Source organism: Artibeus jamaicensis, unplaced genomic scaffold (genome assembly GCF_021234435.1).
Source record: "Artibeus jamaicensis isolate MK-2021 breed Jamaican fruit bat unplaced genomic scaffold, CSHL_Jam_final contig_354, whole genome shotgun sequence".
Lineage (NCBI taxonomy): Eukaryota > Metazoa > Chordata > Mammalia > Chiroptera > Phyllostomidae > Artibeus > Artibeus jamaicensis.
The window spans coordinates 46,774,264-46,802,010 of NW_026521803.1; the positions used below are offsets into that span (position 1 = coordinate 46,774,264).

At 64.9% G+C, this 27,747-nt stretch overlaps 1 protein-coding gene across 9 annotated transcripts in view; it reads left to right on the forward strand.

Moving 5' to 3' along the window:
- Positions 1–11,802: 11,802 nt before the first annotated feature.
- Positions 11,803–27,747, forward strand: part of NFATC1 (nuclear factor of activated T cells 1) — an 82,216-nt gene continuing 66,271 nt past the window's right edge. For 4 of the 9 annotated variants that reach the window (XM_037148070.2, XM_037148073.2, XM_053664186.1 and 1 more), the window contains exons 1-2: positions 11,803–12,248; positions 23,691–24,780. In XM_037148070.2, the coding sequence (XP_037003965.2) occupies positions 12,122–12,248; positions 23,691–24,780 (1,217 nt within the window). In that variant the 5' untranslated portion in view covers positions 11,803–12,121. Of the gene's footprint in view, positions 12,249–15,651; positions 15,799–15,936; positions 16,278–23,690; positions 24,781–27,747 lie in introns of those variants that run through there. The other 5 variants (XM_053664184.1, XM_053664183.1, XM_053664185.1 and 2 more) reach the window with 5 other exon arrangements.

The following is a 27,747-nucleotide window of genomic DNA, read 5'->3' on the forward strand; positions in this document are numbered from 1 at the left end:
TCGCTGTCGAGGGGCCAGGAGTCAGTGCCCACTCCCAGACCCCGGCCCCCACGTCCCACACGCTGTTCCCAGGAGCCCCGGGGTTCTCAGCTGGTCGGTCGGACGTGCAGACTCTTCCTAAGCAGGAAGCTGCAGCCTCGCACCAGGCCACTGGGCTGTGTTGGAGCCCTTCAGCTTATCTTCGCACGGCCCCCCAGTCCCCCGGGAGGGCAGGGCTGGGCTGGGGTGGGGCGCTCCTGCTCTCGGCCACAGCACAGGCTCTCAGCTGCAATCTGAGCCCCCACACCAGGTGCCCAGCAGCCTGGAGCTGGAGCCATTCCCCACACCGCCCACATGGTGTCGCTGTGCAGTGGCCTGAGCCCCTGAGCTGCCTGCCCAAGGGCTGTCCCTGCTCTGAGGGCCGGGAGCCTGGGCAGCTGCAGCCCAGTGGGACCTGGATCCTGTTTCCACCTGTGGGTCTGGGATGGACATTTCAGTAGTTTGACTGTCCCTGTGTCCCTCGTCTGCTGTAAGCTCCACTGGAGAAGGGGCCATGCGGCCACTGCTCACACTGTCCCTGGGCACCAGGTTCCCATCTTCCCCATCACCCCGTGCAGGGTGGGAGTCAGGCCGTCTGGGGTGCGGAAGGACCGGGCAGGGAGGCCGTAGACCCCGCGGTGGGCTGAGGACTGGGGCCGTGCGGCAGGTGAGGGCGCTCCGCGGAGAGGAGGACTCCGGGTGGCGACTGCCGTCCAGACGTGACAAGCAAACCAACCTGGGGTCCAGAGGGCGCGAGCGGGTGACGGGGGCTGGTGCATGTTCACCCAAGGTTGTGGGTGCTCCCCCGTGACTGACAAGCTGGGGGGCAGGGACACGGCAGGGGGAGGTGACAGGAGGGCACACGGCAGGGTGGGCAGCGTCTGCACCAGGGGTTCCGTGCGGACCCGCGTGGGCTGGCCCGTGACCACCAGTGGGCTGAGGTCACTGGGTTTGACTGCAGCGCGTTTGGGAGTGACTGGTGGAGGGCAGGGGTGTGAACTAGGGGACCGGGACAAGTTCAGAGAGGAAGGGACGGCTGAGCAAGTATCCCAGGGCCTGATCTCAGTGTCTGGAGTGGACTAGACGGCTGGATGGACACAAAGGAACAGGAAGCAGGGGGCGGGGTGGGGCTGGCCTCGTCTCATCTCAGTGGCAGTCACAGGACACCTCAGAAAACACTTGAGGGGCAGTGAGTGAGGACAAGGTGAGAAGGGACAGGAAACACCTGGGCGCCACCGGCTGTAATTGCAGAGGATTCCAGCAGGTGGCGCTAGAAGCCAAGAAATAACCAGCTGGCTGCTGGGCTCCAGGCTGGTTCCTGGCCCACGGGCACTGGAGATGTGGGAACCGCCCAGATCCGGACCCCAGGCCCGTGACCTCGCTGGGCCGGGTTGCTCACATCAGGGAACCCCCACCTTCCTCGGGTATGTACAGTGTCAGGGTCATACCTATAGGGAGCACGGGCGGCTCTGGGTCCCCAGGTCCTCCTGGGGGACACCCCCACGGGTGCTGCTGCCTCCTGTGGGTCCGCGGTCCTTTCTTTCCCTGGCAGCACGAGGACACCCGGTCCCTGGACCCAGGCCCACCCTTCTCCAAGACCCACTCGTCCTGATGAGTGAGTGGCTGTCTCCAGACACCACCCATCCGAGGTTCCGGGTGGACCTGGCCCTGGGGGGGCCCCATGCTGCCCAGGGCGGTGGGTGACCGCTGGGTACTGTAGTGGTCCTTACATTCCCTACCAGCCCAGGTGCCCCGTTCCTCAGCTGCAGGCACAGGCGCGTCAGCAGCCGAGCACCAGGATGCCGCTTCCACTTCAGGGCTGCTGAGTGCCCGGGTCCAGGGGGCGTCCCCACGGCCGAGGGACAGGCTCTGGGGAAGTTCACCTGCATGCATGCGTCGGTGGTGTGCGCCCAGGGCTCCACAGAGCATCACAGGCAGCGCTGTCCGCACACAGACCAGCCGGTCAGAGTCCGCCCTGGGCCCTGGGCACCAGGTCCACATGGTCTGAGTCCTTCTCTCCTGAATCCTTCGCAGCCTGTGGCTGGGACTCAGTTTCTCTGTGGCTTCCGAGGAGGAGGGTCCTGACTTGGCCGACACTGGGGAGCCAGCAGAGCCCCATCTTGAGAACAGCCCTGGGGCCCCCGGGGCGGGGCACGATGGTCCCCACTGTCCCCCAGACCAGAGCCGAGAGGCAGCTGGCTGTCAGGCCCACGCCCGAACTTGCCCTTCCGAGGCCCCTCCCCACACGGCGCCATCACGGGCTGGGACCCGGCCTCTCTCTCTGGGCCGGGAGAGGCTCCTGCTCCGGTCTGGCTGGTTCCTTGGCCACCAGCACGAAGCGAACAGCCTGTCCCCCAGCCCCGGGACCCCTGTGGCAGCCTGCCACCATCGGGGCGGGTTCCGTGGACACTCGCCAGGGCCACCGGGGGCTCTCACTCACTGGCTGCACCTGGCCCTGGTCCCTGCCGTGGGCTCTTCCTTCTATCCCTCTGGTCTGAGCCCCTGGAGGCACCTGGGGGCCGCTGAGGTTTCCAGAGCAGACTGGTGGCAGCTGTGTCTGTGCTGCCTTGGGATGAGCGCTGCGCACGCGCCGCGGGTGCCCTCTCAAAGCCCCCACCGTGTGACAAGTGGCAGCCGGACGAGAGCTGGTGGGCTGAGGGAGCACCGAGCTCCCGGCCCCTCTGTTGGCCTGGTGAGCGTTTGTGCAGACGCCCGGTCTCAGGGTCAGCGTGTGAGCAGGGTGGGCTGGACAGAACCCAGAGCCCTCGGTGTGAGTCCATGCGTGCACCCCGGAGCACGCGCAGGGGTGCGCTGGGGCGGCCCAGGAAGCGCGGGGCCCGCGAGCCGTGGGCGAGCTGTGTGTCGTGGGGCCTGGGCACAAGAGAGGCCTCTGGGCGGACATGGACGCAGTGTCGGGGCGAGAGGCCTTCGGGGTCAGCGGGGCGGCCAGGGCGGCCACGCTCAGAACCTTCCCCCAGAGGCCGCCCTGCTCCCCGGGCACTGCCCTCCCCCCACCAGGCCATGTGGGCTCTGGGACACCCCCCTGCAGGACACTTGTCCTCAGCCCGGGGCCCATGTGGTGCGCAGAGGAAGCCGGGTGTGGCAGGGACAGGGAGAAGTCTGTGGCGGGCGATGTCCAGCCCGTGCGTTTGTGGGGCCTGGGAGGACGTCCCACCCGGCAGCAGCCCCCCTGCCGTGACCCCAGGCCACCCAGCCCATCGCACCACCCAGGAGGGTCCGCCAAGGCCTGTCCCGGCCCCGCAGCCTGAGCCGCTGCCCCATCGTGAGGACCAAAGGCAGCAGCACGTGGGGTCAGCCCGTCACTCGGGAGTGGTGACGGGCCCCAGTGGCAGGACAGCAAGGCCCTGTGATTTCCCAGTTGCCACTGAACCTTCCAGCATCACAACCGGACCTCTCTCGGCCCGCGCGGGCGTGGCTGCAGGACCTGCCACCGCAGAGGGGCCTCGCGCCCCCAGGCCCTGCCTCTGTGCCCCCCGGGGCGCCCAGGACCAGGCAGGTTGCTCAGGTCTCTTCCGGAGCCCGAGGTCTCCAGAGGGGACGCTCCGAGCACCTGCCCGGTGCCGGCCGCGACGGACCGCAGGCCAAACAGGCACCGCAGAGGAGCGGCTGAGAAAACGCGGTGCGCACAGGACGGGGTCGCTCGGCCTGCAGAGGAAGGGCACTGCCGCACAGGCTGCCACAGGTGCACCCACAGGCTGTCGCTCTGGAGGAAGCTGGTCACGAAAGGACGGCCCCCCCCCCCGTGTGGTCAGGACCACAGAGACAGGCGGTGGTCGCAGGGGCTGTGGCTGGGCCGGGGCTCAGTGTGGGGAGGGTGAAGAATTTGGTGGTGACCAGCGTGACTGTGCTTAGGCCACCGAGCTGTGCCGCTAACGGTGGCACAAATGGTGGGTTTTGTTCCGTCTGTTTTGCCAGTTGTTAAACGTGCCCCGAAGGGTCGCTGGCTGGCTGGCAAGCTGAGGGCCGGGTGGAGGAGAGCCGGGTGGGGGGTCGGTGCCCACCAGCATCCGCCTCCCAGTGCATGGCCACCCACCCGCCGCCCGCGGCTCCTGGGGCTGGTCTGTCCCGGTTCCTGGCGGCCCCGCACCCACGGGTGTGGGGTGGGAAACGGCATCGTCGCCGAGGGCTCACGACCATTTACACTTTGGCGACGTGCCAGTTCCTCTCCTTCTCTAAGTAGAAAAAAGGCTCAGCGGCTCGTAAACGGTGGCCGTCTGCCGGACATCAAACGCTCTGACACAGCCTCCTGGTGGCTGACTGATGAATCAGAAGCACATGCACCAAATTCCCCTTGAAATTCACTGGGGTTTCAAACGAGTGGAAAAAGTGCCTGCAGAGCTTGCCTAGTGTTTGGTGCTTTATTAAACCAAACGCACTTGGAAAATGGTTTGGGAGCCACGGAGCCCGGGCCTGGGCCACCCCATCCGTCCTCGGCTGCAGCCTCCTGAAACTGCACCTCCGGCACAAAAGAAAATCACTCACTTGGGTCCTAAGAGGACAGAAGCGCGGACTCCCTGTCTGCGGTGGGGCAGAACTGGCTCAAATAGACAGATTTAGATAAACCCACTGGTTTAAGGGAAAAGGTACAATGTTGCCATTAGAAAGCTGTTAACTGTTACTGCACAAGAAGGAGACGTGGTTCATTCACAGGTGCAAGCCCCGAATCTTACCAGAGACAAAGTGGCATTTTCCTGGGGGTGGGTAGGGTGTAGAAAGTGGCTTCTGAGCCTCCCCCACCTTGCCCTGGACTCGAAGGCCCCCTCATCCTGCAAGCGTGGGCCTCAGGCTAACCGGAAGGGTCAGGGGTGCGCAGGCCTCCGAGGCTCAGGACAGGCGACGAGTCCCCAAGCCTGTGCCGTAGCCAGGGTGGCCCGACCAGCGGCCCCTGCTCAGCCTCCCTGTGCTCCCAGGAGCGTCGGGGAAAAGTGAGGAGCTGGCTGGCCCCCAGGACACAGCTGAGGGGCCCTGTCAGGCAGCTTCCACATTTCCTTCCCCCTCCCTCCTGACAGCATCAAGTACTTCTTACCTCCTCCACGGCCGATCCCTCCCATCTCACAGAGCGAGAAAGGAGCCCCGGGCCAGGTCCGTGTTCCAGCTCTTGTGCGACCTGGGACCCCCGCAGCTGTGGCAGGGTCCCACCGATGCAGTCTGACACGGAGGCTGTGGCCAGGCCGCCTGGCAGGCTGGGGCAGCACGGCCTTCGGAGGGAAAGCTGGGCACCTCCCGGGCCACGGGCGCTCTGGGGACAGCAGGTGTGATGTCGAGTCCTAGGAGGACAAGCCACTTGGCATTTGTGCCTGGTTCCCCGGGGCCCCCCATGAGAAATGACCATGAAGTGGGCAGCTCTGAGCGACAGAAATATATTCCCTCGCAGTTTCTCAAGTCCAAGGTGAAGGCCGTGGGAGGACCGTGCTGGCCTCTTCCAACTGCTGGCTGCTGGCGAGCACTGGAAGTGGGGGTGGAGGCCACGGACAGAGATCCCGGGTCCAGTGAAGGTGTGGCCTAGGCTGCAGGAGAGAACTGGGGGCAGCACGGCGGCACACACTGCCCAGGGCAGAACCAGCATCCAACACCGTCCCACCCAAAAAAGCCACAGGTTAGCTGGGGGACCGCCCCCTTCGGCGGGAACGCATCGGCCAGGCATTGCCGAGAACAGCAGAGTGGCCCTGTCACTGGGGCTCCTCGGCGGGTGTGGTCAAAGACAGAAGGAGTCCTTACTGTGACCTGTCATCAGGTGACTGTGGCACCCAAGCTGGGCCCCCCCGGGGAGGAGTGGCAGGGGTGCCAAATACCCCGGGAGGGGAGAGGCTTCATTCAAACAAGCCAGCCACTCACTGAACAAAGAAACAAACAACCGCAAGCCCCAGATTGATGAGGGGGGTACCTACCTACACGAAAAGTTGCTACAATGCATTGTTCAAAATGTCCACTTCCCAACAAGAAAATTACGTTGCATGCAAAAAAGCGGGAAAGCAGGACACGTACCTCCCCCACCCGGAAAGAAGCCCCCAGCCCAAACTGCCAGGGAGGGGGGCCAGATGTCGGCTTCCACAGAAAAGGCCTCCTGGGGCCGTGTCCCAGAGCCAGAGAAACGCTTGATTGAGGAAGTAGAGGGGTGGGGATGATGACATCGCGTCAGATGGGTGCTGGCGATAAAGAGACAAAACGTGCGGAAATTCTGGGGTCAGACGGTGGGACTGAGCCCCAGGCCCCCCGGCTAGTTCGACGGCAGGTGTGGGCAGGCAGACGGGGGCTCCACGGCGGACCCGCAGCGACGCTGGAGGCCGAGAGGGGAGGAAAACCAGAACGAAGAAAAACGAAGGTGGCCTCAGGGAATCGAGGGGCACCACCCAGGTTGCCGAGTGTGCTCGGCAGGGCCACCCAAAGGGTCTGGGGGGGGAATACCCCCAAAATGATGGCTGAAAATGTCGAGAATTTGTTGAGAAACAACCTACCCATCTAAGAAGCTCAATAAGTGATCAGTGCAGACACCCACCAGCTGATACATCTTAGGGACTGAGAATGAATGACACGGGGACTGTCCTGGACGCAGCGAGAGCAAAGCCACGTGTCATTCACGGGGACCCCGACCCGACCCGCAGGGGCCTCCCAGCAGCAGCGAAGCAGGCACGGAAGGGGTGCGAAGGTGGGCCCGAGAACCTATACTCGGCAGAGCTGTTTCCCAAAAATAAGGGTGAAATGAAGATTTTCCCCAGATCAACAAAAACTGTTATTTGCGCTGCTCCCAGACCCACTTCACAAGAAATACTAAAGGAAGCCCCGGCTCCCGTGACTGAGCCGACTGGGCACCAGCCTGCAAACCAGAGGGTCGGCCAGTTCAACCCCCAGTCGGGGCACGTGCCTGGGTTGCAGGCCAGTTCCCAGCAGGGGTCACACGAGAGGCAACGGTACATTGATGTTTCTCTCCCTCTCCTTCCCTTCCCCTCTAAAGATAAACAAATTTTAAAAATCTTTTAAAAAAAAAGAAATACTAAAGGAATTTCAGACTGAAAGCAAGTGACCCCAGAAAGGAACTGAATCCACATGAAAAACAGCGTCCCAGTGAAAGTGGTTATATGGTTTTAATGATAGTACAAAAGTATATGTTTCACCTCATAGCTGACCGGAAGAGCAATTGTGTAGAACAATGTATCTAGAATGTAACATGGGGGTCTGATCAATAGGAATATAGTAGGTTGTGATATGTCTCCAAGAACAACACAGAAGTGGGTGGAGCAAAGCTGCGTGGATTAAGGAAATGACAGCAGGCGGCAGGGAAATAACGACAGTGCTGTGGGGTTTGTAACATCACCGTTTGTGAAGTGTCTGACTTAACACCACGAGGCGGAGGGAGGCGGACGGCACAGGGCCGGTATCTGTACGTGGCTCTGGTGCGAAGCTGGCACAGATCTGACGCTGGTAGTGATGTTAACGTGTGTGATAAACCCCAGAACGGTCACTGAGAAAGTAACTCAGGAAAAAGGAATCATCGATTAAAATGCTACATTAGAAAAAACACACTTAACATAAAAGAAAGCAACAAAGAGGAACAAAAAGGACAGGAGAAAAATAGAAGGCAAAAATGTAAAGTGGAAGCTGCAGACCGACGATGGCATTAAGTGGGATGGATTCAACAAGACCCTCAAGGGCAGAGACTGTCAAACTGGACCAAAAACAGAATCCAACTTTTAAGTGTTACGAGAGACACTTCAGATTCAAAGGTGGAAAAACACTGTCATGCGAAGACCAGCCACAGAAAACTGGTGTGGCCACACCAGCGTCCGACAAAACATCAACGCAAAGGCCTTACCAAAGAGAAAGAGGGATACTTCGGAACGAGAAAAGGCCAGTCCCTCAGGAAAACACAGCAGGTGGAAACACAGGGGCACCTCATCACAGAGCCCCAACATGCACAAAGCAAAAGCCGAAGGGGAAAATCGGATAGCACCGCGGTAACTCCCTGCTGGAGCCTTCAACGCGCCACTTTGAATAACGGATGCGACGACCAGACTGAATATCCCCGGGAACCAGAGACTTAACCAGCCCTCAGAACAGCCGGACGCCCAGATGGCGCGGAGCACCCAGCCCAACGGCAGAGCCAGTTCCACCCCAGGGCAGGTGGAGCGACCCCGAGATGGGGAGGGGGGGGCGCAAAGGTGGGCTCACAGCTGCTCGTGGGGAAAATAGCACAGTAACTACCGATAATAGAAGAATAAACTTTGTGTGTCCTGGACTCACATGGGTAGGCCTACTTTTGCCCTGTACTGGGCGAAACAAACTCAGGCTGTCCAAGGCCGCCGCACTGGGAGGCGCCCACTGGGAGGTGGGCAAAGACTCATCAGAGATGCAGTAAGGGCGCTGGGAACAGGGGGTGTGGCGGATCGGAAAGAGGCTCTGGTGACCGACGACATCAGCAACTTGTACTGGGTGTGCCCTGTGAATTTTAAAACGCGCAGTGCCTGTTTAGTCAGGGGCACTGAGCTCTTTTCCCCTTAGATGGTTGAATTAAAAAAAAATGACAATAGTCGTCCTATGTGAATGAATCCAAACTACACTATTTTGTCAGACTGGCAGACATACAGTATGTTTCTGGCGTGCTGCAGAATGGAGTATGTGCACCACGAGACGCCTGAGGCTGAAAACCACGGGACCGAGTGGGGGCGTGGGGCAGTAACACACCTCAGTGTCTGTGTGTGTTTATGGGGGGGGGTAACAGGCCCTGGGAGGGCCCCCACTGAGGTCCCCGCATGGCTGCTGCAGGCGTGGAGGCTGAAGGACATCTTCGGCTGCCATGCCCAGTGGTGTGGACTTTCTCCGGATGCCCCAGGCACGTGCTCTGGGACGGAAGCTGGTGCAGGGAGGTCAGGACGAGGTTAGGCCGCCGGAAAGCCATCGGAGGCGGCCCTGGCAAACCACCCACGGAGGGGGCATCGATGCGATGCTGCAGGAGCCAACCACGGTGTAGGACCTCTGAACCCCAAACTCACGGATCGCTAAGAACACCCCAAACTTAAAAGGAACGCCTGAATGTGCGGGCGCAGGCGTATAATCCAGGGGAGTCCTTTCCTCTTCGGCTGCAGCCAAGGCTGTGAGATTTACTTGGTTTGGCTTTTTACGAAATCTCAGCAGTTTACTTCAAAGTAAATGACCTCTGCGTCGTCCTCAGTTTTTAACTTGCTGCTCAGCGCCACACTCTGGCCCAGCGCCCGGGTCCCCCAGCCCAGCCGCAACGCCTCTGTCCAGCCGGTGGGCCCCCTCCCCGCGGGCGGAAGGGCGCCCAGGTGGAACCGTACCGCGGCAAAAGGACCCGGCAGCTCGGAGGGCTCCCAAATGGAGACGTGTCCGAGTGGCCCGCGCCGCGGCTCGGAGTGTGACCCCAGCACAAGCAAGCGTGGACAGTGGGCCCGCAGACGTGTGCGTGGTGTTCCCGAGCGACAAGTGGCAGCTGCACGTGTCACGCTGAGTAACAGCAGGAAAGGGTGGGCCCTGGCCAGGCCCCCGCGCAGCACCGGGGAGAAGGCGGGCAGTGCCCGGGCAGGTGCGCCACGCGGTCCCCTGGGGCTCGCGGGGCAGGAGGCCCGGCTCGCTCTCAGGTCCTCCTGACCCGGCCGGCCGCCCACATCACTGAGGCCCGGTCTCCATAGCAGCTGTGCTGGAACACAAACCCAGCCAACGTGACCGCCCGGCTCTCCAGAAAATGCTGCGCCGGGCGGAACATCCCGCGTGCGCTCCAGGAGAAAGGACTTGGCACCCAAGGGGACTTTGGAAGTGGTAAGCTTCTGGGGTGTCTTCGCCCCAATAATCCACAGAAACAACAGCAATCTAAAAATAGCCTTGTTTTCTGCCCTAAGCTCCTTTTTAACTTCGTTAGTCATCACCCATTCTTAAAATAAAATCCGTGTCACGTCTCTCCTGGTAGCGGCTATAAACACACCTCCCGAGGAAGCCGGAGGCCGGGGCGGCGGGAGGGGCGCGTCGGGGCCGCGGCCGCAGGACAGAGCCCCGGGACCGCGGCGGCCGCAGAACCCGCCGGGGCCGGGGGCGCGCTGGCCGCGGGCTGCGCCGCCGACGCCGGAACTCCCTGCGCCCTGGCGCGCGGCCACCGTGGTCCCGGCAACGGCATTAAACAGAGGGAAACAGACGGGGATTCCGTCACCGGGCGGAGGAATAAGGAGGGCATTGAGCGCAGACAGGAAAGCGCCTTTCTGGACGCGGCGGCACTATTTGTCGAGGGGGAGGGGGCGCCGCGGCGACCAGCGCTGCGGACGCCAGCCCCGCCCCGAGCAGGGCGCCCCCCCCCGCCCCTGAGGGCCCCGCGGGCTCGGGGCCCGGGCCGCCTGCGCGGGTGGGGCCGCGGGAGGGGCGCACGGGTCGGACTCGCCTTTCACTCGACCCGAGGGACCCGCCGCCGCCGCGCCCCCGACACTCGGCGTCCTCCCGGCGCGTCCCGGTGGGGCGCGGGGGGCGAGCGGCCGGCAGAAACTCTCCCCGCAACGTGCCGGCGGGGGGCGGGGCGGGAAACGGAAGCTCGCGGCTGCGCCCCGGCACCCGCGTCTGGGGACACCCGGCCTCGGCGCGGAGCGATCCTGCGAGACGGGCGGGGGCGGGGCGAGGGCGGCGCGGCCCTGGCGCCCCCTGGCGGTCGAGCGTCCGGGGCCGCGCGCTCCTGGCGGGCATCCGGCGTCCTCGCGGGGTCCCCTGCCCCCCGGCCCGCGGGTCCCACGCGGGCGCCCCTGTCCCTGCGCCGGGGGCACCGGCTCAGCCTGAGAGCAGAGGTACAAAAGTGTGACACCCCCCGGACACCCCAGGGACGAAGCGGCTCGGCGGGAGACCCGGGGCGGGAGAGACTTCTGCTCTGCCCGCGGACGCCGCTGGGCCGCCTCCTTTCATCTGCGGCTGCGCCCCCCTTTTCCCCGGGTCCCGGGCCTGGGCAACTGGGGAGTCCACCGGCGCCCCGCAGGCCTCCTGGGCCCGGCAGCAGACGCGTCCTTTCCTGGTGGGTTTATTTTAAGACACGAAGGGTGTCGTGCGGCAGATTTATGGGTTTTGTACACCAGACCGTTTCACCGCCCTAACACTCCAAGCCCTTCCACCCGCGGCCAACGAGAAAACAGGGCCCCGTTTGGCAGCCGAGCTGCGCCGAGGCCGAGAGTTTGAAAGCGGAAAGTGTTACTCGAACTGCGCGTCGGCGCGGGACTCCCGGGGCGGCCCCGCCCGCGGGTCCCAAGTGGAGCCGGGGGCCGGTAGCCGGGGAGGGGCCGCGCAGCTCCCCGGCAACCCCCCCCCCCCACCAAGTCCCGCGCCCGGGATGAGGGCTTGGGTGTTCGCAGTGAGACGGCAGAGTCGAGGTACCGCCGCGAAATCTGTTAGTGATTTGGCGGGGTGGGAATTTCCTTTCTCGGGCCTGCCAGGGGGAGAACTTTTCCAAATTTCCACCGCGGGGAAGCCTGCGATTTCACATAATGACTTCAGCATGCCGCGCTCCGGAGCCCCTCGGCCCTGCGCCCCCACCGCCCGCGTTGGGCGGAGAGCGACTCTCGGGTCCCCGCCGGTCCTGGTCCGGGTGGGTCTGCGCGCCCGGCGCCCCCACGCGCACCCCGGCCTGCTGCCCTTGCGTCCTGGCCCGAGAGGGGCGGCCTCGCGGGGAGGGGCCGGCGCTGGGCACCGGTCCCCGCGCCACGCCGGACAGGCGGGGGCGTGATGTCACGGCAGGGAGGGGGCTCGGGAGCGGCTGGGCGGCGGGAGGCGGGGGAGGTGTTTTCCAGCTTTAAAAAGGCAGCAGGCAGAGCGCGGCCCTGCGTCAGAGCGAGACTTTGAGTCGCCCGAGTCTCCGCGAGGGACCCGCTGCCGGCGTGGGCGCACGCCTCCGACCCCGCCGCCACCCCCCCCGCCCCCGCCACCCCACTCGGGTCCGGCCGCAGCCGTCCCGCCACGCGCGCGCACACGCTCCTCGATGACATTTCTCCGGGGAGCGAGACGCTGAGCCCGGGCAGCGCACGTCCGCTGGGGAGTCTGCCACCCCGGAGCCCGACCCCGGCGGTGCCCGCTCCTCCTCCTGCTCCGCGCCGCCGCGGCCGCGTGGATGCCAAGTACCAGTTTTCCAGCCCCTTCCAAGTTTCCACTCGGCGCTCCGGCTGCAGTCTGCGGGAGAGAAGAAACTTTGTGGCCCGCGCCGCCCGCCGGCGGCACCATGAAGTCGGCGGAGGAAGGTAAGCCGGCGGCCACCGCCCCCCTCGCGGCCCCCCAGCCCTGGCCCCCGCGCCCCCAGCCCCGACCCCACCGCCACCGCCACCGCCGCCGCCTCCCAGGCGGCTGTGCCACCCGCACGCCCCGGGAGGCCGACCCCAGGACGGCCCAGCTGGCCCCCGGCTTATGCGCGCGGGGAGGGGCGCGTGTCCCCAGCGCGCTGCACAGATTGGGAAGCGGTGTCCCCCTGGTGTTTCCCCGGAGAAGCCCTGATTTCGAGCGCGACTTCTTGCCAATAGGTGTCTCCTCTTCTCTAGCGCTGAGTGCGCGCGCTCGGCCTCCGCGGGTGCAGCCCCGCGGTGAATCCCGGTGGTAAAAACTCAGCCCAAACGCGTACGGTTCGGGGACTGGGCGAGTTGGGGCCGTCAGAACCACAGAGGACACTTTGGGAGGAAGTGATGTTTGGGAGAGGACAAGGGATGGCCTGGTTTCTAGCGCTGTGGGGCCGGGCCACCCTGTGGCTTCGAAGACTAGTCAGCGAGAGGTGTGGGGGTCGCGCTGCTCCAGGAGCACTTTCTCCAAGCGCCCGCCCCCAAATCCGCCTCCTCGTCGCTGGTCTCGCGCAGGGCCGGCCGGCAGGAGCTATCAGAAGCTTTGTCCAACGCGGCCCCTGATTCTAGCCATTTTTAATCCGGTGGACACAAGAGTCCCGACCATAGAAAATGTGTCAGGACAGTTTAAAAAGTGACCGCCGGGTTTCCAGCTGCTTGCTTATAGTCACAGGACGGCGTGGTGTGGGCTCTGAAGCCCGACAGCCCACTGCCCTCCTTAGGGCAGTCCCCTTTGTCCCTTATGAGACCCAGCGTGACCAAAGCTCAGGGACCTCCCTCCTGGTGGCTCCCTCAGGTGTCCGGAAGCCCAGGGAGAAGGGTGGCCACCAGCCCCTGGAGGCCTGGAGGCGGCAAGCGACACCTTTCCCCAGGCCCTATCCCACTGAAGCAGTTTCTTCAGATAATTTTAAGAAAGCTGGCAAACCTGCCCATGTGTAATGAGTACTCGCATTTCATAAGGGCGGACATCCTTCTGCAAGAGCTAGAAAGTACAGGCTGCCGTTTCCTGCCCGGCCCGGCCAGTGCCAGGCCCCGGCACGGCAGCTCCCGCAGCCTGCGGCCCCGGCGGCCACCTCCAGCTGCAGCTCGGTCGCCCGCTCAGCAGGGGCCGGGGGCCGGGGTGGGGGGGCCTGCTGCCTCCTGCCAGTGTGCACAGAGCCTGTGTCCAGGAAGACGTAGCCGGCGCCTGTTGCCATTTCATCTCCATTTAGAGAAGGTTAAGATGCGAACGTCAGGAAATATTTACAGAACCAGCTCTTGCTATTAAAAAAGTTTTTTAAATTGTTGAGGTTTTGACTGTCATCCCTTGGGCACTTATTTCAAAGCCCCCCCCCCCCATTTCTTATCACTGTTTCTTGTATAAGCCACGGGCCTTTCAAAGTTCAGATTTTTCTCACTTGGGCCGTCAGGGGTCCCACCTGCAGCGAAGGCTCTCGCCCTGACGAGGGGAACAGTTGTCGGGGCGGCGCTCGGATTTCCTGTGTCTTCTCTGAGAGGCTCTGGAAGGCCTCGGACAGCGGCCGGTGCCCTTTGACTAAACAAACATTGGTGTTGTTGTATGAGGAGGACAGAACGAGGCCAACCAGAACGTGTGACCTAACCCTCCACGCAGACAGGCCGAGGCGGGGACCCCTGTAGGCCGGGGCCCCTGCTGCTGCCGAGGGCTGGGGACGGCCTGCCCTCCTGTCCTAGAGAAAGGCCCTGAGTCTGCCTGTCCCCCACCCGGCCCTCCGGTTTCACAAGCATCTGGGCCGAAGCCCGCCAGGCGCTGGTGTCCTGAGGCCCCGGCCCCAGGCCTCCGCAGGCCGAACTCGGAGAAGTGCAGGCCGGTGGGCAGTGCCCACCCACCGTTCGGAGGTGGCTCCACACGGAACGCCCCCAGGCTCCCAGCACAGAACAAAGCCGCCCTGTTCTCCCGCCTCTTAACTTCTCGGCCTGGTTTCCTAACCCGGAGGAGTGGGGCGCTGGCACCCCACCGTGTCACCCCCAGGCTGGGGCGCTGGCACCCGGGAACACCCGCAGACCAAGGAAGCGCCAAATTAAACATCCCATCCGCTCCGGAGTGTGCTGAATGGGCGAACAGCTCCCCCCTTTCACGAGAGGGAAGTCTTGGGGTGCTGGTAAGAGGAGGATTTTAAAAAGCTGCCCCCTCTGGTCGCCTGGGTTGGGGATCTGAAAGTGGATGGAGCCCAGCTCTGCCTGGAGAAGAGCAGCTGTGGGCCCTGAAGCCTGTAGGCCCCAGGGACCTGGTGGGACCGGGGTGAGCCCACCCCCTGCAGGACGGTGGAGCAGGAAATTTTAGTCTAAACAGATGATCAGGACTGCTAGTCGTGTGTCAGTTTTTTGCGGAGGTGAAAAGGTAGCTGAAGTTGAAAAAAAAGAAAACACCGAAAAGAGAAAAAATGAGATGTTCCCTTCTCAACAGGACACAGAACTTCCATTTGCTTGAAGGTCAGCAGAAAAAGCAAACTAAAACAAAACAACCCTCCAACATACATCGCAAAGTGAGAACTATTATTAGAAACCAAATCAGGCCAAAGCGAAGTATAGTTTATGGCTGGAGAAAGCCAGCCCTTTGCAAAGGGTCACGGGAGACACACGTTGGGGGGGTGCGGGAGGGGTCACGTGACTAGCGGGGGTCTCATCTTCTGGGAAAAAGCAATGGGGAGGCGGGGGGGGGGCGCAGAGGGCGGGAGGGGCGGAGAGGTGGGCGATTAGCAACAGAATTGCGGACGGGACCTGACACCGCTCCTTCTCTCCCCCGACTCCCCCGGCGCGTGCCCCCTGCTCGGTGGCCTGGGCCACCACCTCCGGCTGGTCCAGATGCTGGCTCTCCGTGGGGCCAGGACGCCGGGGGCAGTGAGCACAAGCAGCTGGAGGGAGACCGAGGGCGACCGCCCGCCGCCCGGGCCTGGCCCGCTGTACCGGGTGCCGGCGGTAGGCGCTGCTCTGCGGGTTCAAGCCCCGGCCCCTCCCCCGCCCCCCGCTGCTGCAGAGAGGGGGCTGTTCTGCGCGCACAGGAGCGGGCAGTGCTCTTAGGAGGTTGGGGTCTGCAGGGAGGTGTGACCGGAGAGGAGAGGCGCCCCAGAGGCTCGGGCCTGGGAGTCAGACGCCACCACCGGAGGCGAGGAGCCCGCGGGGCCGGCGCACGCAGGAGAGCGCCCCTGCCCCGCACTGCGTTCGGTGGCGTCCTGGGGCTCGGGGCGGCGGTGGGTGGCGCTGGGGGTCCAGCCGGGTGGGTCCGGCCTCGCGGGACGCGCCGCCTCTCTCCTCCCCGGATAGGAGGGCGGGTGGTGCTCGCGCTCCAACAGTCGCAAAGCCGCAGACCGTCAGCGAGCTTGGGGACAGCGTCCCGTCTCTTCCGCACGGTCGCCGCTCTCCGCGCCCCTCGATGTCACGGAGGAGCCGTGGGAGCCGCGGGAGGAGCCGCGTACCCCGCACACTCTGGGGGTCTCGCCCGCGGGTGGGCCGCCGGGGCGGGGGCGCGAGTGACAGGCGTGCGCTCGGGCCCCGGAGTTTATTTAAAACTCGGGACGCAGCCGCGGAGTCTTGTTTGTGTGAACCCGGAAACGCGGGGGAGGGGCCGGAGCGCGGGCGGGGGAGGGGCGGCCGGAGTCACGTTACCGGGACGGGCCCGGCGCAGGGCGCAGCGAGCCGGGCGGCGACCACAGGTGCCCTCGGCGGGGACCCTGCCGAGCCCCGCCGCCCCCCGCAGTCGGGCCGCAGACCCAACCCCGGCCCTGACCCTGGACCTCCGACCCTGGCAGTGACCCCCGATCCCGGACCGGCTTGGATCCTGGACCCCGATCCCAGATCCTGGACCCCGACCCTGGACTCCCGACCGGCCCCTCGTCATGACGGGGCCGGAGGACCAGGAGTTCGACTTTGATTTCCTTTTCGAATTTAACCAGAGCAACGAGGGCGTCCCTGGCGCGGCCCCAGGTGGGTCCCCGCGCGCGCGGGGGTCAGAGGTGCAGAGGTCCCGGTGAAGGGGGGGGGGCGCACTGTCCCGGGGTGCAGGGTCCTGAGGTGCAGACCAGGGTGCAGGGGCCAGAGGCACAGTGTCCAGGGCTGCAGATCCCTCTGGTACAGGAGTCCTGGGTGGAGGGACCAGGGGTTGGCACGGAGGAGGGTAGGAGGAGCCAGCCTGGGCCCCAAGCAGCCCCTCCCCTTCTCTCTACCCAGGAACACCCCTAGGGGTGCCCCCTGGCCCCACCCCCACCCGGGTCCCATGCCCAGCACCCTAGCGCAGCAGGAGAAAGCAGGTCAAGTTCAGTGGCTAGTGGGTGGGGAAGCCCCTGTGAGGCCCTCAGTGCCACCACTTGGGTTCTGGCTTCTGAGCGTCAGGCCCCCAGACAGTGGTCACACTTGTTCATGTCCTGTGTGGGGCCTCTGGCTCCAGGCGGCCACTGTCCTGCTCCGGCCAGGGGGCAGGACTTGAACAGAGCCTGAGGACAGGTGGTGAGTGGCCACTGCCAGAGGCCAGGGGAGCTGGGGCATCCCCCCATCAGTCTGGACCCGGCCCTGTGGCTCAGGCTTCCAGCTCCCCCCCTTCCCTGCCCCTCAGAACAAAGTTAAAGTGGAAGTAGCTCAACCTGGGGTGTGGGGGCAGGGCCTTTCCTTTCTTTCATTTTCTCTGTCAAAATAAAGGGGCCCTGCCCCCTCCTCACTCCAGAGCAGAAGCTCATGAGTAAGAATAGAGCTGCTGAGAAACCCCAGCCAGTCTGCCTGGGGCGGGGGCGGGGGTGGGGGCGGGGGTGGGGGGAGGTGCCAGGGGCCCCTGCTGTCCCTGCTTTCTGTGGGTCTTCAGGGTGCCGCTCCCTGCTCCCACGTGGCAGCGAGGCACTGGGGCCGCACACCGCGCACTTGGCACCGACAGCCGCCGTTTCTGCAACAACTGTATAATATTTTCCATGCCGTTCACTGCTCCGCTCCTAAGGCTTTAATGCCCTGCTCACTGAGAAACGAAGTGAAGTAACCGTTCCAACGGGGCCGAGGCCGCCTGGCCTTTTTGTCCCCCCTCCGCAGCCACCTTCTGTCCTTGTCCTCGGTTGTGGGTTTCCAGGCCTCAGCGGCCCCGGGGAGGGTGGGAGGGGGCGAGGCCTCGCCTCTCCGGGGAGTCTGGTGCCTGCCTGCTTGGTGGGCGCGTCCGGGTTTGTTCCGTGTCCATCCCGTGTCCGGGGGTCGCCCACGTCAGGGGCACGTGCACACTGCGGCCTCTCAGCCGCCGTGTGGACAAGCAGGATGTCACAGTTGGCATCACGTGGCGTGAAGCTTCTCGGAGCAGGTCCCTGCACCCAGCAGTGCATTTCTGCAGCTCCCCCCCCCCCCCACCGGCTCCGCGCTCACTTCTCTGCCTCGGTGGCCGACTGTCTGCGGTCCGCATGTGCATCCACCGCCCACTGAAGGACGTTTGGTTTCTTCCCGGTTTTGACACGTAAAATCCTTTCTTCTTGTCCTTACTAATTTTTACGTTACGTGCGTTAATTATTAAATTACCGCCTTGGTATGTTACGTTATTGCGTCAAATCTCCAGTGCCGTGAGAAAGGCCTCGCGCAGCCCCGGGGCTCAGCGCTCGGCCTGGGTGTGACTGGGGAACGAGGGGCCGACGCCGGGAGCCCTGGGAGCTGGGACGCGGAGCTTGTGGCTCCTGTGGGTGCAGCGCCGGGCACTTGTCCGCAGGCCAGGGCAGCCCTGCTGTGGGCGGCGGTGGTTCCTCTCAGTCTGGCCTCCTTCTGGCTTGAGAACATGTCGTCCAGGGCGTCCTGGTCCCTGGGGGACAGGGCTAGGTCAGCCCCCCGCCCACCTGTCACATAGGAGGCCACCTCCTGCTTCCGTCTCAGCCGCCGCTTTGAGGGAGGGGCTGGGCCTGCGGGTTCCCTGAGTGCTTGTCAGGTGCAGACACACGGCGGGCACTTGTTGGAAGAAGGAAGAGGACATTTCAAACACACTGTGCTCTGGGTGGGCAGGCGAGGTCTCTGCTCGGCCCCAGCACCCTCGGGCCAGAGCAGGCTGGGCTTCTCTCCGGGCTCAGGAAATAGCTGCGGCTGTCAGCTGGGAGGCGGGCGTGGCCCAGCTTCCCGCCAGGGCTCCTGTTTGCTCCTTTATTTTGGCCCGGCCCACTGCTGCCAATTCTGTCGCCCTGGCAACTCCGGAGGAACTCGGCCAGGCCTCTGGGTCTGGCTGGAGTCTCCCTGGCCGTCCGGCCACCTCCGGCCCAGTGCGGCCCTGTCTGCGCCCCTCCCTGCACATGGCTGCCTTTCCTCGCTCGGGGCACACAGAGGGGTGTCTCTGGAGGAGGCTTCACCCTCCGGTGGGGCCTCAGCGGTGGCCAGGGAGCCCCTCACACAGGCAGGCCAGCCCTGCAACAGATGCCGGGCGGGGGTCCTGCCCTGGGATCACTGCCCGCCCCCCCGGAGGGCCTGAGAAGGTGGGGAGCACTTGACAGGGGACGTGGGGCCTGGACCTTCGACGTGTCAGGGCAAGAACCTGTGTCTGTAAAGGAGCGTCCCCGCCGCCACCCTCAGACAGGGTCCCAACAGGGACAGCTGCCTGTGTGCAGGGTATTTTAGTTCTGGGTCCTGTTTGTCAGAGGAAGGCCAGAGCAAGGGGTGGACAGCTCGGTGGTGCTGCCTTCTTAAAAACAGGGACTGAGAGGCAAGGACCTGGCCGGGCCGGGCGGAGGACCCCTGGAAGGGCCGCCTGGGCCAGCTCAGGGGACGTCGTCCCGCGTGTGTGCCGCTGCGCCGGCCTTCGAGGTGCCTCCCCAAAGGGAGCCTGCCTGGCCAGCGAGGCCCGCGGGGGCCTCAGGGTCCCCTCGCCCTCAGGTGGCCCTTTCTGTAGCCGCTGGGGAGGGTGGGCTTCGACACAGGCCTGGGCCGCGGCGCTTTGCTTCCACCGCCTGCAGAATGAGAGCCTGGCTCTGCGGGCACCGGCCCCACGGCCCTGTGCGCAGGGGTCTGGCCAGGCGTCCAGGAGGACGGGGCCTGGCGGCCACTCAGTCCAGTTCTATTTCTAGCCTCCTGTCCTGCCTCTCTGCCCCAGCAACACTGACAGGGACAGTCCTTCAAACGGAAAGCCGAAGCCGGCCGGCGCATCTCGGAGTCTGTGGGAGAGTGAGGGCCCGGGTCGGTGATCCTGCGGAGATGCCCGCCTGGCGGGTGAGGGGTGAGGACCCTGAGCCGATGGGCCAGCCCGAGTCACCGCCACCACGTCCTCGACACATGACTGGGGTCCCGGGCATCTGAATAACACCAGGCGCTGTTGACCTGAACAGGAAGCGTGTGGGTGCATTTTTGGGGTGCTGGTTCCAAGAGAATGCAGTTGTAGGCTCTGAAATAAATCACTTCTTGGAAGGAGACGGAATGACCGTGACAACTCTGGCTTGTTGAGTCTGCTGGGCACGGAGTTTGCAACCGGCCCGGGGGCCGCACTGGTGTCCGCCGGCCACCAGGCCCCCCTGCTGCCCACACTGTGCCCGCGTCTGTGCCCAGAGGCTCCTTGCTCGGTGAAGGGGGGACGGTCACCGGAGAACCAGGAGCCGGGGCGGCGGGCGGCAGACATGAGACCGAGCCACAGCTGCGTCGCTCTCCTGGCAGCGAACCGTCCTGACCGAGCCCCGCACGGTCTCTGCTCGCGCTGCCGCTGCCTCGGTGCTCACCCGCCCGGTAATTTAATGAACCCTCCTTGGCAGGTGGCCAGGCGCCGAAAACGGCAGCAGAAAACGACTCTGACGGGTGTTGTCTTCAGTGGCTCTCGGCGTGACGGGACCGAGCCTGACATCTGGGGGTTAAGAAAGTTACTGACAGCGTCCTCATTCCATGTCAGTGGGATCCCTTTGAATCGTTAAATAATTCAGATCTGAACACGGCGTCAGTTGGCAGTAAAACCCAGAGCAGTGGCGTGGGGAGGGCGCGGCCCCGGCAGGCAGTCCGTGTGCTGCGGTCTGAGGGGAGGCCCTGGTGGTCGGCAGCTCAGTGGGGGGCTTCTGCGTGCGGTTCAGGCTGTCGGGGGCTTGGCTCCGAAATCTGTCTGATGGGGGAGATTCACACTGAGGCCAGTCTTGCTTTTAAAGGCTTCTCTTCCTCATCCACAGAGGTCGGGTTAATGGAGGCTCCTTCCCAGACGTTCTGGTCGTCCGGGGGCCGCAGGCTCCCCCAGAAACACATCACACCCCTCCCCCGCCGCCCCTCCCCCTTCATCCAGAAGCTTCCGAGGGGCGCAGTCCTCTGGGGAGGCCCCTGGGTTCCCTCTGCGAGTGGCTGGTGCAAGGGTGTCAAACTCACTGTCACCGGGGGCCTGGTCAGCCTCTCTGTGCCTTCAAAGGGCCAAATGTCATTTCCACTCCTTAACAGTTAAGGAGTGGTTACATTGACACTGTCCTTACATTACTGCGTCCCTGTGAAGGCCCCCGTGTGGCCCCCAGTGCGCACGAGTCCCACCCCCTGGGCTGGAATGTTACTTTCCAGCTCTGAGCATTGCCTCTCGGCCCACAGTGGCCGAGCTGTGGCAGTGGCTGCGTCTCTCAGGGTAAGTCACAGACACACAGGGTGTTCCTCGGGTTGACGGGCAGTGCGCGGGTCTGTCCTCTTCCATGGCCCCCGCCACCTGGGGGCGCGGGGCTCCCGGGGCCCCCGCAGGCAGGACCCAGCCGTGCTGGGGGCCGGCTCTGTGTCCGCACCCACACTTCCTGTTCCCATCGCCCCAAGCTGCGTCCTGGGATTTCTCTCTGACGGGAAGATTCGTTTTCTGTGAACCGTCAGGTCATCTGTGGCTTCGCAGATACCTGGGCTGCAAACAAACAGGGGCCGGCGTGGGTGGGAGTGTGGGCGAGGCCTGTTCTCACGGTGGCCCCGCCCGGAGGGGCCACTTCCCTCTGGGGGTGGGGGGCACTTGTCACAGCCACGGGGAAGAGAAGCTGCTTGTTGAGGCCTAACCACTGGGTTCCTCCCTGCGGCCTGGGACCCCCCACTGGTCCGTCCCCCCCCCCCGACTCTGTTGGCATCCGGCCCGCCCATGGGAGACCAATAGTGACCCTGATCGCCCCCAACCCAGGGGGCTGCGCTGTCGGTCGGACTGACTAGTGTTCTGCTCACACCTGCCGGCCGTAGGCACACGGGTGCCCTCAATCAGCCAGCAGAGCGGGTGGGAAAGGTGGGGGCGTGTGGGACGGGCCCTGGAGAGCGCGTCTGATCTCACACGTAAGAGCGTGCACACTGCCTTGCACGGGTCTGTGAGGGGTTGTCATCTCCCGAGGCCTCCCTGTGGAAGAAGCAGAAGCGCCCTGGGCTGAGGGAGCAGGTTTCCCCTCAGTGTTCCGCCCCGCTGGGCGCCTCTCACCCGGGAGCCCACCCTCCGGCCCGCAGGCCCCGCCCTGCCTGGCCCCTGCCGTGCTCGGCCGCAGCCTGGGGGGGGGGGGGCGCCCCTGGGAAGCATCGCCCTCACACCCCCTCCTCCCAGGGCACTCGACCACAGGAAGTTCCCTTCTAGGGGGACCGATTTCTTGTTTTTTACAAGCATCATAACCAAACTTCATTTCATTTCATTGTTTAAAAGATTTTATTTATTTATTTTTACAGAAGGGAAGGGAGGGAGAAAGAGAGGGCGAGAAACACCAATGTGTGGTTGCCTCTCACAAGCCCCCCACTGGGGACCTCACCTCCAACCAGGCATGTGCCCTGACTGAGAATCGAACCAGCAATCCTTTGGTTCACAGGCCAGCACTCAATCCACTGAGCCACACCAGCCAGGGCTGGATTTTAATATCCAGTTTTGGTGTTCGAGTTGAAAGTGTTGGCACCAGCAGGTGTCGGCACGTGCCAGGGTCACAGTGGGTGTCGCTGACCGGGGGGGGTGGCCATCTCAGGGTGGACAGCAGAGCCCAGCGCTGGCATCAGTTCAGGCCTCGCCCTGGCCCCTGCCTCCTGCCCGCAGACCGGGGCCGCACCCCTCCCTGCATGGCTGTCCCCACCGTCCCTCTGGCGCCTGGGGCGCAGACTGGGACACCGGCCCCAGAGATGGCGAGGACCTGGGATTTTCAGGACAGCGTCCACTGGCCACTTGGCTACGGCAGCGCAGCGGGCACGCGGCCACCTGAGCGGAGGTGTCACTGCCGCCCCGACCTCTGACTCAGTCTCAGCCTTGTTTTCTCTTCCTCCTCACGGCTCCGGGTCCCCCGGGGCCTTTTGGAAGGAGCACCGGCAGCCACCGTAGAAGGTGGCCACCGACGCCCGGGTGGCGGGGCTGCGGGCGCTCCCAGGGCGCGGGCCGGGGCGCGCCTGCCTCCTTGGGAGCCGGGGACCCTGTTGTCCTCGGGGGTTGGAGCCATCAGAGGAAGACCCTCCTGATGCAGGGGACGGAGGCTGGTGGTGACCCACCTGTGGGAATGGGTGGGGACAGGCCTGGGCCCCGCCTGCCCGGGGCCGCACACCCGTGTCGGTCAGAGAGGGCCCGGACGCTCTGGCCTCCGCCCCCGGGCGTGTCTGACATGAGAGCCCTCCCTGGCCGGCGCCGCCGCGGCCGGGGTAGGGTTTCCACGTGCGGGTCTCCATTACTCGGCGACCTGGATAGCAGCAGGCGCAGACAGCGACTGGGCACCAAGGGGTCACAACAAGTCTTTTCAAACTGGAAACCCAAAGTGAGGCTTTTCTGATACAGTGGCTAATTACACTAGTAATGATTTTTTAAAAAGATCGTACCGAGGTGGTAATGAGCGTTTAACGACCCTTCAGTCCCAGCGTGCCCCAACACGGCCCACGTAGCTCTGTGAAAGGTGGGGCGTCTGCTGCCGTCGCCAGTGCAGTTCTGGGGGAGGGACCTCGCCTGGCGCCCCGGGCGCTCTCTTTGCAGCGGGTGGGCAGGGCCGGGCGTCCACCTGTCAGCGCCTCTTCACACGCACAGGTCCCTGTACCGGAACCCACCCGCCCGTCTGTCAAACGAGTGGGGCACCTTTCGGGCCGGGCTCTGAGGGGTGAACTGCAGCCCGTGGGGGCGGGCGAAGGCCCCTGCGCCGGCGAGCCGAGTGTCTTTGGTGAAAGACAAGGCTGGAGATGAGGGCCAGGGGACGACGTGAACTGGGAGGGGGCCCACGGGACCGGGACAGGGCAGGAGGGCAGGCCCTCTGCGCAGAGAGCAGCGGGACACAGGGAGGTGGCGGGCAGCGCGGGACAGGCCTGTGCTGGGGAGGAGGCGGGGGAGGCTCCGGGGGGTGGGCTGTGGCTTTCGGGTCATTGGGGGCCGTGGTGGGGGCGTGGGGAGAGCACGGGGGTCGCAGCCCGTTCAGGGGCTCTCCCAGCTGGGGGTGTGCGTGTCTGCCGACCGGGCCCCTCACACCCCGTCTCCTTCCCTCCCCCCAGAGCACTACAGCTACGGGACCTCCACAGTCGGCCCGGGCCTGCCCCTGCCCACCACGCACCCCGCCCTGCCCGGCCCCTGCCATGACCTGCAGACGTCAGCCCCGGGCATCTCGGCCGCCGCGGGCCACCCCTCGGGGTACGGAGCCCTGGTGGACGGTGGGCCCTCGGGCTACTTCCTGCCGTCCGGCCACGTCCGGCCCAACGGCGCCCCGGCCCTGGAGGGCCCCCGCATCGAGATCACGTCCTACCTGGGGCTGCACCACAGCAGCAGCCAGTTCTTCCAGGACGTGGACGAGGACGTGCTGCCCGGCCCCAAGCGGCCGCCGCCCACGGCCACCCTGAGCCTGCCGCACCTGGAGGCCTACCGAGACCCCTCCTGCCTGAGCCCGGCCAGCAGCCTGTCCTCCCGCAGCTGCAACTCCGAGGCCTCGTCCTACGAGTCCAGCTACTCCTACCCCTACGCGTCCCCGCAGACGTCCCCCTGGCAGTCCCCCTGCGTGTCCCCCAAGACCACGGACCCCGAGGAGGGCTTCCCCCGCGGCCTCGGGGCCTGCAGCCTGCTGGGCTCCCCGCGCCACTCGCCGTCCACCTCGCCCCGCACGAGCGTCACCGAGGAGAGCTGGCTGGGCGCCCGCGGCTCCCGGCCCTCGTCCCCCAGCAACAAGAGGAAGTACGGCCTCAACGGGCGGCAGCTGTCCTGCTCCCCGCACCACTCGCCCACGCCGTCCCCGCACGGATCGCCGCGCGTCAGCGTCACGGAGGACACCTGGCTGGGCAACACCACGCAGTACACCAGCTCCGCCATCGTGGCCGCCATCAACGCCCTGAGCACCGACGGCAGCCTGGACCTGGGAGACGGCGTCCCCATGAAGGCCCGCAAGACGGCCCTGGACCACTCGCCCTCGGTGGCCCTCAAGGTGGAGCCGGCGGGCGAGGACCTGGGGACCACGCCGCCCTCGTCCGACTTCCCGCCGGAGGAGTTCCCCCCCTTCCAGCACATCCGCAAGGGCGCCTTCTGCGACCAGTACCTGTCGGTGCCGCAGCCCCCGTACCAGTGGGCCCGGCCCAGGTCCCCCACGTCCTACGCCAGGTGAGTCGGGGGCGGGCAGCGAGGCCGGAGGTCCACGTGTGGGGGCCTCCGGCCGGCACCTCCAGCAGCTTAGAACCACCGCGGCCTCTCCCGCGACAGGGCCTTGCTGCTGGGTTTTGGGGTCTCTCGTGTGTGGCACTGTCCCCCATCTCTGCCCTCCACGTCCCGTGGCTGTCTCCCAGGCCTCCCTGGGTCCCCTTTTCACAGGGGCACAGGGAGCAGCCCACCCTGAAACCCCCTGTTCACTCACCCGCCTCCGCACAGGCCCGCCTGCCATGGAGGTCGCCCCGGGGGGTGTGGGGTTGGGGGGGCACAGTTTACAGACACGTGCGCTTGGCGTGTCTTGGGCTTCGTGGGACCAGAGGGTCCCTGTCCTGGTTGTTTTCGCCTCCTGCTGGCCCCTCCCCTTCTCTGGCTAATTGCCGTCAGCACTTCTGCAGATGGGGCCTCAGCTTGGCAACCCCTCCCCAGGGCCCCAGCTGCTCCCCCGGCGCCCGCGCTGCGCAGAGAACAGCACCGCCGCCTCCTCCCCGGAGCCCAGGGCCGGTCCCCGCAGTCTGGTGGCAGGGAGCTCACGCAGGCGCCGGGCGCCCGTCTCGGGTTGTTGATTTTTCTTCTCAGCGGTGTGTGGGGCCGCCAGGGCTCCGCTGGGGCCGCCTTCTCAGCCTGGCGTTTTTATTTTTAACTGAACAGCCCACAGCGACAGGCAGGCCACCGCCGCCGACCTGGGCAGCGTGCTTTCCGCAGCAGGACCGTGGAGGGCGGGACGGCCTCCCAGGCAAGGCGTCGCTGAGCGCAGACAGGGCTGTGGCGCCTCCGGGAAGAGACCCGTGAGGCCGGCCTGCGTCTCGGGAGACACGGGCTCAGCGGGGTCTGAGGACAGGAGGGTCCCCCCCACGGGACCCTTTGTTCAGCTCAGAGCTGCCTTTGCAACAGCCGGGGCCGTAACTGCACTCTCGGCACCCAGGGACCCGCAGCTGGGGTCCCCTGTCCCCATTCTCTTTTCTTTCTTTCCTTTTTCAAAGATTTTATTCCGTGAGAAAGAGGGGAAGGGATGAAGGAAGAAAGGGAGAGAAACACACGCCCCAACTGGGGACCAAACCCACAACCCAGGCACGGGCTCCGACCGGGAATTGAACCCATGACCTTTCGCTTTGCGGGGCGGTGCCCAACCCACAGAGCCACGGGGGCCAGGGCTCCGCAGCGCGTTCAGTCTGTGGTGACAAACCAGTGTGAGGCGAGAGCTTTGAAAGCCACCAGCTGGTAGAGCTGGGACTCAGTTCAGATTCAGAGAGAAAGCCACACGACCTCTGGTTTTCCTCGACGGGCGTGAGGGCGCGTCCCCATTCATTCCGGCGTCTGCTCTCGGTGCCGGGAAGTTCAAAAGGCCGGTGCGTTCAGAGGTGTCGCCAGACGTGCCTCGGAACCGGGGAGAAGTCACACACGTGGGAACTTGAAACCCAAGTGGAGGCACTTTTGGTCGAAAACCGGCTGTGCCGGCTCTCACGTGTGTCTCACGTGTGTCTGCGTGGTTTCTGCGTGAACGAGCGTGTTTGGATGCTCCCGCCTCTCGTCAGGAGTCACACGTGTGCACTTGCCTGGACCACAAGGGTCACAGCGCCCAGAGTGGGCTTCTCTCCAGTGTTGACGTCAGGGACAGAGGGACGTCACCGATGCGGGGCTGTCACCAGGAGCACGGAGGTCACGGGTGGCGGGGGGGAAGCCCGGTTTGCTGAGGAGACACCAGGCGGGACGCCACTGGCTTCCCCCGCAGGTGGCAGACACCACGGTCACCCCATCTCGCCTCCTGTCCTTTTGTGCCATCTCTGTGGCCAGATGTCCCCTGCGACGGGGACGCAGTCGTCCTGTGTCAGGGCTGCCCGAGTGTGAGCGAGTCCACACGGAACCTCACACTGAGTCCTGGGGGTCCCCACCCCAGTGACGAGGCCCAGCTGCCTCTCCCCTGAAGGCCCACGGGGTGTTCCTGGCGGGGAGCCGTCCGCAGGACCAGGCCTGTGTTTAATTCCTGGTCGGAAAGCAGGGGCCCCTCTCCTCCTGTGGGGACTTGGCGGTCACTCTGTGGCCACCTGCCTGCACGTTATCTCTGGGTCGCAGAGCCCAAACGTGGTGTGGCACTGCACATTCCTGCGGACCGACGCAAACAAAGCCCTGGGAAGGCGCCCAGCTGCCCTCCGCAGGTTCCAGGCTCACCTTTCCCGCCAGGCCGGCCCCACACCCAAGGTGTTTCCTGCCCACGTGCTTCCCCGGGGTCCCGTCAGCTGGGGCCCTGGGGCTGCGGCGCCACAGGGAAGCCAGAGGGGAGGTTGTTTTGCCCTCGAGAGAGGCCGAGCAGATTTCCTTCCCGAGAGAGGGGCCAGCGCAGGGGCGTCAGCAGACCCCCCCAGCAGTGCCGCCCCCCCAGTTTGCGCCGACGGTGAGGCCTGCTGGGAACGAACCCACCGCCAAGGGCCTCTGTGCCGGTCACGTCGGTGTCCCCAGCAAAAGTAGCTTCAGTGACGAATGTGCCCGAGGCGTGTGTCGGGCATCTCTCCCCGCGGGGGTCTGGTTCTCGGTGCAGCGTCGACGGCCCCTCCCTCGGCCCCCGCAGTCTGGACCCTGCGGACTCCCTGCTGCGGTGGACGAGACCATGAAGGACGGAGTTTGGTCGAGTTTTGTCGTCCCGAAGTCCAGGCTCATCTTGGGGTTTAACAGAGTTTCTGTTCTTAAAGCTCTCAAGTGCATTGGCATCGCAGGCGGCTCGCGAGCCCCTCGGTGAAAAGCCCAGAATCCTAGAGTCCAGGTCGGGCTGCCAGTGTCCTCGCAGTGGTGCCAGCGGCACCACAGACCCAGCTCCTTTTGGGGTGAGGCTGCCGCGTGTGGCCACGGGCGGCAACCAGGGGCCAGGGCGGTGGGAGTGTTCGGCACCCATGGCAGCTACGCGCACCCACACGTGGTTGCTTCCAGACG